Genomic DNA, 14,369 nt, shown 5'->3' on the forward strand with positions numbered 1-14,369 from the left:
ATCTTATTTTCGCCATCTTCTGGCACTTATAACTTTGCATACTTCAGTATACGGAGCTGTGTGTGGTGTCATATTTTGCAAAATTAGATGTTGTTTTCACTGCTACCATTTTGAGGACTGCACATCCTTTTGATCACTTTTTATAAAAAATTTTATATGTTGCAAAATGGCAAAAAAGTGGCATTCTCTATTAAACACCAGGAATAACTGTTATTATATTTTGATAGATCAGACATTTTGGGGTGTGGCCATACCAAACATGTTTATGATTTTTACTGTTTATTTATATTTATATCAGTACTAGGGAAAGGGGGAGTGATTTTAATTTTACATTTTTTAATTTCTTTAACTTTTTTAACCCTAGGTTGTCTGATTGATCCTACCATATACTGCCATACTACAGTATGGGTAATTTACTGATCATACATTACAATGAGCCACTAGCCCATTGTAAGTAATGATCAGATGCTATACAGCATCGGGTCTAACCAGGGGCGGACTGGCCATAAGACCCACCGGGGGAAATCCTGGTGCACTGACTAGCTTGGGGCCGCTCCGGGGCCGGTCTGGAACTGGTGGGGCCAGTCGAAAAATAAAAAAACATGTTCTCACCTTTCTGACGCTTCCCCGCAGCTCTGCTACTTGATGCAGTCTGGCTGGCAGTGAGAGGTCCATGTGTGCCAGTGTTGCACAGAATATGATGTTGGCAAGCAGCTGACGTCATAGTGTGTGAGCCGCTGGCACACGGACCTCTCACTGCCGACCGGACTGCATCAAGTAGCGGAGCTGCGGGGAAGCATCGGAAACTACATAAAATGCTGTATTATAGTCGTTATATAGACTATAGAAACCTATTCTGCTGTAAAAGTTTACCTTTTTGAAATCTATATGCATGGATTAGATAAACCATAGTAAGTGGAAAGTTTTTGCCAAAAAAAACACTTGAGTATTTACACATAACATCTAATTGCTCAGTAAGATTGGAAATGTGACAAAAGTACACCTAGAATAAAAACAATGAAAATGAAAAAGCAAATCATGTTATATTGATCAAGTCATTGACATTCTTATGGAAACTACTATGTAAGGTACAAGGATTTGCTGCAGTAAATATTATTATAGAATCATGTAGAAATGTATTATTTAACTTAAAACTAAGGCTAAGCTCACACTACCGTTCAAACTTCCATTCCTTACCTCTGTCAAAAAAAAGTAAAGAATGAAGGTTTAACATATCATTTAAAAATCCCATTGACATCATGGAAATTTTATGTCATCCATCATGTTAGTTATGCAGGTATCCGTTAAAATTTATGGTGGCTGCAGTACTTTCTTTCTGTTTGAAAAAATAAACATGCATATAGGATGCCTGCCTAACTGAACATAACAAATGACATACAATTTACGTTGATGTCAATGGGATTTTTAACCGATACGTCTTTAATTTTTTACGGATGTAAGAAACGGAGGTTTGATCAGTAGTGTGAACTTTATATATTCATCCAAGGATTTCCCTCCCCTCTTTTCTAATATAAATGGAAGTTAATAGACATAATCATTGAATGTCATGTACAAAAGTTATTCTATGCTGTATGTGTGTAGTATGTGAGCATCCGGCACCCTCAAATGTCATTAGTTGTGTCTTTCTCTAGCATAACACCACTGCCCGGACATACCTGATATATGTGAACACACCCACTATTCATCACTTCTTCAGATTGGCTGATAAGAACTAGTGCAAGCTCAAACTCACCAGCAAGTCATTGCAATGCATTACAGCATAAGAAACCACCAGTGAGAAAAAATTATTAACAAGCATTTGCCAACAATAGCAGTGGCAAAAAAAATGAAAAAGAATTAGAAATAAGCATTAGTAGAAGGACGCCTGTCTATCACCATTACCTGAAAAGATAATAATAACAGTGACATTGCTTCACTTCCTTTTATTCTCATTTATATTATGTACAGGCAGTCCCCTACTTAAGAACACCTGACTTACAGACGGCCCCTAGTTACAAACTGACCTCTGGGTGTTGGTAATTTACTGTACTTTAGTCCCAGGCTACAATGATCAGCTGTAACAGTTATCACAGGAGTCTGTAATAAAGCTTTATTGTTAATCCTGGTTCTTATGACAACCCAACATTTTTAAAATCCAGTTGTCATAGAGACCAAAACATATTTGGCTGGGGTTACAATTATAAAATATACAGTTCCAACTTACATACAAATTCAACTTAAGAACAAACTTACAGAGCCAGTGCGTAACCCGGGGACTGCCTGTATTTAATTTCACTACCATTCCTCACCTCCGTTATAAAAGTAAAGAACGGAGCTTTAACGAAGCTTTAATGTATCAATTAAAAATCCTATTGACATCAATGTAAATTTAATGTCAGCTGTTATGCTGTGTTTAGGCAGGTATCCGCTGGTATCAGTGTGTTTTTTGGCCTGAAAAATGACGGAGGCTGCAGTACTTTTCCTCCATTTGAAAGAAACACATGGATAACGGATACCTGCCAAACTGACCATAACGGATTACATAAATGTTACATTGAGGTCAATGGGATTTTTTATTGATACGTTAAACCTCTGTTACTTTTTTTTTAATGCTGTTAAGGAGCAGAGGTTTGAACGGTAGTGTGAAATCAGCCTTACAAAATTTAATATATCAATTAAAATCACATTGACATCTATTTAAATTTGACATGCATAAGGCTCATTTCACACTACCTCACACTACTCCTTACCACCGTTTCTTACCTCCATTCCTTACCTCAGATTAAAAAAAAGTAAAGAACAGAGGTTTAACAGAGATTTAATGTTAAAAATCCCAGTGACATTAATGTAACTTTTATGTCATCCGTTATGGTCAGTTAGGCAGGTATCTGTTAGCCATCCGTTTTTTTCAAACGGAGGAAAAGTACTGCAGCCTCCTTCATTTTTTCCATTCAAAAAATGCATGGATAACTGATACCTGCCTAAACGGAACATAACGGATGACATAACATTTACACTAATAACACGGATAATTGATACGTTAAAGCTCCATTAAACCTTCCTTCTTTAGTTTTTTAACAGAGGTAAGGAACAGTAGTGTGAACTTAGCCTTACAGATACCTGCCTAATCTGAATATAAGGAATGACATAGCATTTACATTGATGTCAATGGGATTTTTAATTGATACTTTAAACATCCATTCTTTACTTTTTAACAAAGATAAGGAACAGAGGTTTGAACGGTAGTGTGAACTGAGCCTTACAGGACAGTATTAAGACCTTGCTGTGTGTCCACACTTGTACAAAAGTTTGTGTTATTAGTGCAAGCCCTTTTTAAACATAGATTATTTGATGGATACATTTTGTTGGGAAAAAAGAAGAAAATTGTCAGTGAATGCAGTGACTGTTATAGCACTGTGTTCTATATATATATATTTATCCAACAATTTTAATCAACTGTTATAAATAGAAATCTGTATAGCAAAAAGCTAATTCCATTCCATCCTAAATTGATTGTAGGTAGAACCTGTGCTGCTGCTACCCATATATATAGAAATATATATGGTAGCTACATAAATAAATAGATTGATAGAGTGACCCCTTAAGGCAAAACACTACATAAGGACACTGCATCAACAAACCTTCTGCAGACCTCAAAATGCATTAATGGCTCAATGACAGATACTGCAAGAATCAATATGCAATCAATACTTCTTTTTCTGGTATCACATGAAGCATGATTCTATAAAAAGAACAATCCAGTGCAGAACTGATACATGTAAAGAGGGCTTGTCTTGTTATTCTATCTCACTTATCTCTTAAGTGCTTCTACAAGTTTAAGACTGCTATACACCAGATTGTATGGGCTATTCTACTTGCAGTCACACCTCTGCATAGTTTAGAGAAACCTAGCCTTGCTGTAACTTCCAAGCACAGAAATTCCTGCTTCTTAATGACTTAACGACTACTACATACATGTTGGTCTGAGAATCAGGAAACAGAGTTGCTGGTTACCACTATCTTCCATCCTGGGACTTCTAGTTCCACTAAGATGGCAAATCAAGTTTTTCTATGGCAAAAACTTAAACTTTTGAATATGTTTCCATGACTTTAGCATTCACTATTTAGTATTGAGCTACATTGTATACATTTTTAATTAAATAAACAACTATTCCTACCATGATATTAGTTCTAATTCGTTTTCAATGAGTTTTAAAGCATTCTAAGCTCCTAAAGTGATGTGAAAACTGCATATGAAGAGGTTATGACATATGGGGACAACTAGTTTGTATTATCTAGAATATTTAATTAATTATGTGTATAAAGCTACTAAAGAAAATATTATCGACAAAAGTAACATCTATTTAGAAATGCCAAACAGATAATGAATAAGTTACAGCTACATAGAATCAAATTTAACAAGTATCTTTCTAATTTCTATAAGTAAAAATAATTCCACAACTAAATGTTCTCGTTCTTAATGCACCATTTACAATTTCATTATCGGATATTTAAAATAGACATTTCCATCTAAAATCCAATCAGGAATCAACACTTTACCTGGAGGCATTAAATTATCATCTTGATTTTGCATTTGTAAACTGCCAGGCAAAAGTGTGACTTCTGGATACTAAGAGGTCAAGTGCGACTGCTCAAATATTTTTCTTACAAAATGACGGATTTATTAGACAAATAAGGAGTCCGGCTGAAGCAAAACCCCTAGTGATTGAATTCTGACGTTAAGTCAACAACAACTTCAACTACATCACTGCTCTAAGATTTAGTCATGATGGTAGAGATTACTGAACAAATAAGAGCCCGAAATGAATACAAATTTCCTCTGATCTGCCCCTGGCGCCTTCCTTCTGACATTCTCCTCCATATGCTACCCCTATTCTTATTGTATTCTAATTAAGAGATGGCCTTACTTCCCAAGTTAGATTGCCATTTCTTTTATTGTCAAAACCCCCATTAGTATTTTCACACTAAAGTTATATTTTAATATAAAGCACCACATTATACCATTAGATGATAGATAGAAAGATGATTATATCATAGTCATAAAAATATGGATAGCTGCAGATTAGAAAAACATAGGAAATAGAGATGGATAAAGATAGAAAATAGATAAGAAATAGCTACATAGTAATGACAGCATAGAAATAAATAGATTATGACATGGGTGAATAGATAATAGAGATGGGTAAAGAAATACTAGATAGGTAGATAGATAGATAGATAGATAGATAGATAGATAGATAGATCATAGAATGATACATAGTAGGTATAGTAGAAGTTAGATAGGTAGATGCATAGATAGGACGCTGATCTATCCACATAGTGAGAGCTGATGTTACACTATTGCAGTAAGAGCCTAAGAGTGGAGCTGTCCCCTATTCCCTGGTACTGAAACTTTTATTTATCCTACATCATACAGATTGGCTAGTGCCTTGTCTATTCCTCAAGAACTCAAAATAAAGTACTTATATTATATGGTAATAGTGTACTTCATATTCACATGATATGTATCACATACCAGGGTTGTGACCATTTCAAGGCAAAGCAAGCAAGGGTTAAGGTGAATGCAGGATTCGTAGAGAACGTTCTTGTACTTTTTGTATGAAATTTAATTTAACAGAACTGGAAACCATACAACCTGATTCCACTTCATGCATTATATTCTCATATTTGTAGGAATTATTTAATGATAGAAAATAAATCATCATGTCAGTCTTGTTCCTGCTGTGCCTGAGTGAGTGTGCATGAGGAAGGTTGTCCTTATAAATCTCCAGTCAGTGACTATGGTGACTGCAGGTCTTATAGGACACCAGTAGAAGACATGATCCTGTCCTGTCAGGCCTCCACACATCATCTGCCCTGGAAGCAATGTGATTGTATTTACATCCATATGCTGCTTTAATTACTTTGTTGATGAATCGCCTGCAGGAATTGAGTTACAAATCCTTAACCACAAGCGACAGAAATACAGCAGAAAGGATCAAATGAGATCTTGACTTGTTTCTTCTCAAAATCTGACACCACTCACAACCCCGTGTGAAAAAAATAGACCAGATTTTGCAACACTGTATACATCTTATTTATTTTATAAACAAATTCATAATAGTGCGAATACAAGTATCATCATTTGGAGCACTTTTTATGTAGTATTTTGCTGCTGTTTAGGCTAGGTAGATAGATACCCCTGTGTCTACAGTTTACTACTTTACATTATATGTGCTGTGCCCTTATTATGGATATTTTGTAAATGATTTTAGCAACTTGTTGTTACCGTCAGTTCTTAACACATTTTGACACTTTTTTCCCTGTGTTGTCAAGTTTTGATAATTCACCACAATGGTGAATTCTATAAAATCCTATATTTCAGGTATATGTATAAAAAAATCTTCCTTGTTTTTACTATCCAATGTTAATAAGAATGAATCAGGGCTCCAGTCTCATGACTGTGCATCCCCTGTACCCCTAGATTTGGGATATGAATAACAGAGGGGAAGGATACAGAGCAGAATACAGTATGTGGGGGACTTTTTTTTTTGTTTTGATTAATAGATCCATGTGGCTAACGGTCTGACATATGGTGTGCGAAGCAGCTTGAGATGCTACCTAAGGCATCCCCTACGGCCATTAACATATTAGAGGCTTATGTGCAGTCAGACAGTCAGACTTCATCTAGAGCCCAACGAAGAGAGAGCTTGCAACCCAGAGCTGTTTGATATAGGCTTTCAATAATGCATCACTCCACAATTTTAAGGGAGAAGAAGCTTGTTGTGCTGGGTAAAAAATGGCAGAGTCCTAGCAAAGTTCAGTGACAATTCTGACAAACTACGTTTTTGTACGCCAACATTATATGCGATTTGTTTGTCCATTTGCACATAGTAGGGCTGTGTTGACATGATATCTTTTTTTACATTGAGCTGCAGAGAGTACAATAGGGTTAAAACAATGCACTCACTATATATATATATATACAATTATATATATACAATTATATATATATATATATATATATATATATATATATATATATATATATATATATATAGTATATATCTTGACATTAATAAAGAAGACTTAACCTTTCCTGTAAGAAGCCATCCTCCTGCAGGAGTTACAAGCCTCTCCATGATGTAGACTGGTACCATTTAACACTATTAAGCAGGTGGAGAGCTCGCCCTGTGATGTGGCTATAATAGTGTTAATAAGGCGCTTTGATGGGCTGTTGTTTTCTGAGAGAATGCCTTTAGGCAGATGGGATGAGACACATGAGTGCAAGTGAAATTGCCATAATCTCTCCAGAACAAGAAGACTATTTTAGACTCAATCTGGCATTAAATCTAATCCAGAAATGTAAAGGATTTAGTGCAAAATACAGTCATAGAATACAAAGCCGATGTCATCTAGAGAGAAATCGCTCCGATAAATTGTCCTAAAATGGTATTTGTGGTAATGGTAATACAAATTGATACGATCTGAGCGAATCGTCCGAACAAAAGCAACGGATGAGATCGGGGAGAATGTCATCGTAGAGAGCTGCATAGGATGTGTCGCATAGGTGAAAAGAATTAACATAAATCATTATTAGTTATTAGGATTTGCTGTAAACGACTGTGTGGCTAGGAAGCTCCCAAGCCCATCTGCCAGTCGTGCTCCTGCCGCAATAGAAAATAAATGTCCTTACCCCATTACAATGTTCCTGTGTCTGTAGCCAAAAGCCAAACAAAAGCAATAAATATAGAGCTTTTCTCTCCACTATTCAGCTGTGACTGCTCTCATCAGCTCTTCCTCTACAAAAAGCTCCATAGCTGCCTGAAAATATTGCATTTTATATCACCAAAGGGCGATTAATATTGCATTAACTGTATTTAACATTTTCAAGAGCCAGTGATCTGCAATGAGCAAATATAGAGAATGTGACAAGAAGCAGCAGAGCTGGTGGAGGCGCCGAAACGTCGCACTTGTTTTCTCTACTATTACTATTATTATTATCTTGTATATTTATACACTTATCCTATATAGGGGGATGTGTTTGAAGTAAAGAAAGCCATGCTAATGGTCTGCTAAAGTATTCCGCCTGTGTCTGGAGACGTGCAAGTCTCTGCCTTCATTAAATGTTTATTGTCAACACTTCAGTGAAAGGGAAAAGTCTCCTGCAAGTGAATTTCCACTGTTGGAAGCTGTCAACATTTTGTTTTATACTGATCAATGTGTACAAAAGTTTGTATACATTATGTTGTGGGGAAAAAAGACAGGAACATTCTACACTAAACTAGGAAAAGTTGAGCCAGGGTTATGCTCCTGTCGTCTAGTCTGCTGTTAACTGATAAAAGTGTTTCTATATATAGTGTCAGTGGGGAACGTGTACATATGCATATGTGCATGAGGACTTTCGCATATATGTGTCACTATTTAGGTGTATATGTGCATTAGTGGGATTATAGCCATGAATAAACATCTAAATATGTGTATAAGCTTATTAATAGCTATGTAATTCTATGTATGTTTCAATTTTATGCTTATATGTACAATTTTCTCTATTTATATCTGTGAATATTAATAAAAGTTCATCTGTCCGCAGTTGTATGTGTGTAAATGCATATATGTATATATTTACATATACATATATATACATATATATATATATGTGTATATATATATAATAATATGGCAATATTGAGATGTATGTAGTGAATGCTGATACATATAAGCAATATATCAGCAATAACTACATATGTATATATATATATATATATATATATATATATATATATATATATATATATATATGTATATTAACATATATAGAGAAAGAATAGCAATTATATATGGGATAGATGTATCTATTATCAAGTGTCAACATTCCAGTGAAATGTATATGATAATATATTTGCAATTTTTATGTATATATATGTTCATACATGTTTTTTATGGGTTTGTGAGCACATGTACAATGTGTGTCGGGTGTCTTAGTGTAAGAATATTTAACAAATTAGATAGCTAATAGACAGGTGATAGCTAATAGATAGACAGAAAGATAGATGATAATAGACAAAAAATAGATAATGTATACAGTGTGTAATTGACCATGAATAAAATTAATGTGATAATATATTTACATTTACTGCTGACTTCAATAAATGTTATTTTCCCAGTGTCTGATTGACTTCAGTTATTTACTATACTATGTACTTTGTATACATCTTCGGTATAAAATCTTCATAGAGGTAGGAAACAATGCTTGAGTTTAGACCAGGAAAGGGTCCTATATGAATGTATTTTGTGTATTACTCCTCCCACTCTGCTGTCTTCACAACAATTACTAAAGTTTTTAATTAGCCTCTTGTTATAATTCATTTTATTAATTTTTCAAATCTCAGCCCATGAATTATTAACGGCGACTCAGTAATTGTATTTACAACAATCCCTTTGTAGTGCACGTGATGGGAGTCCTGGTCCACAAAAGTCCTCGCTCATTTTTTTTATTTTATTCTTTAATTGTAGCCTCCAGACGTGTGTTGTACTTTTAGCTTTTATTTTATGCCTGATCCATTTACCGCCTGGGTATATAATTTCCCACAAATTACAAAATTACCCCATAAAACCACTAAGAGGGAAAAAAAAGTTTTGTTTATAGTTGGAAATATGTGACCTATTGATAAACCTGGGTAACAAGTGCAGATTTATCAATCCACATAAAGACTTTGGGCGTTACTAAAATCACTATAAAATAAGTGTGCAAATAAAATCTATATATAAAGATCGATAAATAGAAATATAGGTAATATTTTACAGTCAGCTGATCTTTATATACACATATGTTTTAATGTTCTCTCCAGGTTATTCACTCATCACTACACTTGTTGAATCAGGACAGAAATAGTCTTAATATCACAAGAGGGTAAAATCGATAGTATCATGGCAGATATTGTCCATTATTCATTCATGATGCTCTAATCTAAACTGAAGGCTTCTGCTGTTAAATACATTGAACACAATTCACTACAACCTGGACACTTTAAGACACATGAAGGAAGCCCCTTCTTGTCATTGCTATATATATAGAGAAGTTGTTATTCTGGATGGGGACATATAGATAAATTGAGCCATACAAAAATCAGAAGAGAGCTTTACAATATTATAATAGTTAATTTACCATATAAAGGAAGATCTAAATTTGGATTTTTTAAATATTTATTGATTTACTTTTCTAATTGTTTTATGCAAATGGTCACTTATAATAAATTATAGGGTTGATCAAATTGGGAATGGTGGTTGTCAAACCTGGAGTGACGGTAGATGAAGTAGGAATTATGGAACAAAATTTCAAGGAACTAATTTGAAAAATAAATGAATAAATTTATATTATTAGATTCATTTATGTATTTAAAGAATAGTTAGTAGTGAAATTGGTTGACTTTGTTTTTGTTGTCGTTTAGAAACAATGCTGATTGTAACCCAGCTGTCTTAATTTAAAGTAAACATATATATTGGATAGATAGTAGTGCGTTCCTAGTTCACACTCATGCATTATTTTACTATAAATATTTGGCATATTCTGCAATAGAAAGGACACGCTTCTCTTTGATCAGGTGGAGCAGTAGGTGGCATCATATGGCTCGTAATGAAGCGCTAACAAGAAGCATGTTAGGTCAGCGTTTGATTCTGATAAAATCTATTCTCTAAACCAAACCATTAGACACATTACGATATCACTGTAAATCTATCTCCAATAAAATAGTACAAAAGCAGATCGTTACTCTCTATATATATTTTTATATAAACAATCCTATCTATCTATAGAGATATCAAGATAGTTTTAGATATGCACACCATTCAATGATGCCAAGCAATATTTCTTTCATTGTTTGCATTTATTAGAAGTATCTTGTCACCGTTGCACATCTTCATATTGCAGCTGGCGTACAGAAATAAAAATTCATAAAATAAAAGGACTGGAATGGGGAAGGAAGAGATAAATAAGAAAGAAACATCTGTAGAAACAGGTACAGAAAATGATGAGGCGTCTGGAGGAAATACTCGTGGTCACATTGTCACCATCATGTAAAATATTTACAATATCACAATAACTGGACATCAATGTTGTGGATTTCTTTTTTTCTTTTTACCTTTTTGGGTGAAGACAGCCAAAAAACAGTGAAGTCACAGCACACACAAAGTCTACCAGATACTAGTCTATGTAGTGCCCATATGCATAGAAAGTTTGCTCTGCAAACAAGGAAATTAAAGGAGTTGTACATGATCCCGACTCTTCATATAAGTCATCTATGGGGTATGAGAGCCTTGAGGGTGCTGTCAAGGTCTCTGGAAGGGGTCTGCCTCGGTGAATGGGGGGATTCACCAACTTCACAGAATACTGTACTTGTCAGTAAGCCAGTGAAGCTGCCCTAGTGCAAAACTTTGAATTAGGCAGCATCACAACAAGCACAGACCTTGAGAACAGGAAATCAAACTACAAATGTGAAGGACAGATATTATCATCATCATCATCAGACATTCCTACCCTAGCAATGATCACAGTGAGTGGGTTTAGAGTGCATCCAATTTATGACATGGGGCATTCTAATCATTAATACAAAGCAATCATCTGTCCTGATGATCTGGATACCAGGAACAAGAAGAGACAGAACGTGGACAGCAAAGGGACGGAAAAGAGACAGTAATAGGGACAATTTCACATTTTCATCATCATCATTATGATCACCCTTAGGGCTTCTAAGTGATGGGCTCACACGAGTTGTCCTTATCCAGAACAGGAAGTGAGACTCCCTTTTAAGATTTAGAAGTGAAGATAAGATTTTTGCAGTCACTCTTCCCCTGTCCTTTGGTCCCGATAATAAATAATCTCTGAATTCTCTGTATTTAGTCATCCGTCTTTTAGAGATCAGGAGAGAAGTTCTCCCCCCAACAGACAAATAAATAAATAAATAAATAATAATAAATACAATAATTAGTAATTTGCAGAAAATTTCATCCGTTTCTGCTTTTGTCTCTGATTACAGAACCAGACCCGCACCACGTTCTTTTTGAGGTCCAGTTTCTCGGCTATGGCCGCGATCTTCTCTGAGGAGGGTCTGGGCTGGACGGCGAAATACGCCTCCAGGGAGCGTTTTTCTGGGGCGGCGATGGAAGTCCTCTTGCGTTTCTTTTCCCCCCCATTAAATAGTTCGGGCTTGTTCATTTTTTCCCGCTGGGCCCCCTCGGCCTCCTCTAGCCAGGCTTGCAGGATGGGCTTGAGGGCGATCATGTTGTTGTGGGACAGGGTGAGGGACTCGAACCTGCAGATGGTGCTCTGGCTGAGAGAGCCCACCCCGGGGATCTTCAGGTTGGCCAGGGCAGAGCCCACGTCCGCCTGGGTCACCCCCAGCTTGATTCTCCGCTGCTTAAAGCGCTCAGCAAAGGCTTCCAGCTCCCGGGGGTCGGTCTCTGAGTCACAGATGGAGGCCAGTCCTGCTGCCGCCCCCACAGCCGATGCCACCTGCCCAACCGGGCCATGGTGAGCGGCCACCAGCCCCGGGTGCTGCAGGGCGCTAGTCATGTTCATGGCCGCCTGGTGGGAGAGGTGGCTCAGGCCGTGCATGTGGCTGTGTGCATGGGCAGAGGTAGAGATCAGTCCTCCATTACCTCCACCGCCACCACCTCCTCCACCTCCACCTCCTCCGCCACCCCCGACCCCATCATGTCCAGCAGTTGTCATCAGGGCCAGGGACGGGGACGTGACATGGTCCAGCAGGTCTCCGGGCTCCAGCGCCTGGTGGTGGTGATGATGGTGGTGGTGATGGTGATGGCCGAGTGGTACTGTGGAGTTGGACGAGCATTGCACGCTGCTCATAGTATGGTACGTGGCATCAGGCTTGTACGGGTGACTCTTGCCCTGGGACACTGCAATATCCACGGCGGCCAAAGCTTCGGCCCGGGCCAGGAGGGTCTCATCCAGGCTGGCGAAGATGTTACTCTGCAGCTGAGGACACAAGAGGGACACAGGCTTCAGTGTGGGGAGAAGCAAAGAAGACAAAAACTTCACCGAAAAACTTACATTACAGACAACTCTAAACCTATTCATACAAAAAGACAGTTCACCAATCTATCAGAGGATAAAACTGGTGCTCATCAACTCAAAAAACAGGGTTACATTTATGATCATATAAATATAACCCTACGTAAAAAAATATGTTACAATATGTTTAAAGTATATGTTACAATCTGAAATTATTTTATATACACGTTGCACAGTGCATGCACTTATTTATGTCACATCTATGTAAAATGTAATATGTGATTACATAGATATTTATAAACATAATATATATATATATATATATATATATATATATATATATATATATATGTGACAATATATATAATATCTCTGATACAATGTGTACATATTATACAACTGGTGCACTTATTAATGACACTTCTAAGTAAAATACAGGGCTAAATATGTGATTACATTTAAATATAAATATGTGACAATATGTATATCATATTTCTATTACAATGTGTAAATATTATACACATGGTGCACTTATTAATGTCACATCTATCTTTAATATGTAATCATATATATATATGCATCCTTTATATATATCTGTGACATAATTATAATATTTCTGTTACAATGTGTACATACTATACACATGGTGCACTTATTAATGTCACATCTATCTTTAATATGTAATCACATATATATGCATTATTTATATATATCTGTGACATTATAATTACAATATTTCTGTTACAATGTGTACATACTATGCACATGGTGCATTTATTTATTTCACATCTATGTAAAATGAAATATATACACATCAGATGATTCTTCTACATGCATCATCCAGCTGGTCAGGACCATGGACAGAGTACAAGCCCATGAGTGCAGATCATTGGCATGGCCACTTACCGGTGGAGTTGGCAGACATGCCCTTCTTATTGCTTCGGAGCTGGAGTGCAGGGAGGTGTACTTGTGCTCAGGTAAGCTCGGGTGCATGGCAAAGTGAGGCTGCTTGCTGTTCATGGACATCATCTTGGAAGAATTGCATGGAATCCTGAAGTGGTCTTAAAGTGAGAAGATAAAGTGTCCGGGTCGTGTAGTCGGATCTTGTGCTGGTGACCAGCAGCAGCGCACAGTAGTAGTAGTGAGTGAGTGAGCCTCCCCGCAGCCTCTGCTCTCACTTATCTGTCTGCTCTATTCTACTACTTGGATGAGCTGCTCCTTACACCTGAGCCCCACATCTCGCAGCTCCAGCCGTGCTCAGCTATCGCGAGACTGCGGGCTCCAGGCTGGGCTCTCATCAGCTGGCTGTGGGCTTGTTGCATTTAGTGCTCTGCTGGAA

The 14,369-nt window shown here is 36.8% G+C and overlaps 1 protein-coding gene across 1 annotated transcript; it reads right to left on the minus strand.

Moving 5' to 3' along the window:
- Positions 1–10,876: 10,876 nt before the first annotated feature.
- Positions 10,877–14,369, minus strand: POU4F1 (POU class 4 homeobox 1). The gene is made up of 2 exons (XM_072135405.1): positions 13,937–14,369; positions 10,877–12,994 (listed from the first exon to the last, which is right to left on the minus strand). The coding sequence occupies exons 1-2, from the start codon at positions 14,057–14,059 to the stop codon at positions 11,984–11,986; spliced, it is 1,134 nt and encodes a 377-aa protein (XP_071991506.1). The 5' UTR covers positions 14,060–14,369; the 3' UTR covers positions 10,877–11,983.

Source organism: Engystomops pustulosus, chromosome 2 (genome assembly GCF_040894005.1).
Source record: "Engystomops pustulosus chromosome 2, aEngPut4.maternal, whole genome shotgun sequence".
Classification (NCBI taxonomy): Eukaryota; Metazoa; Chordata; class Amphibia; order Anura; family Leptodactylidae; genus Engystomops; species Engystomops pustulosus.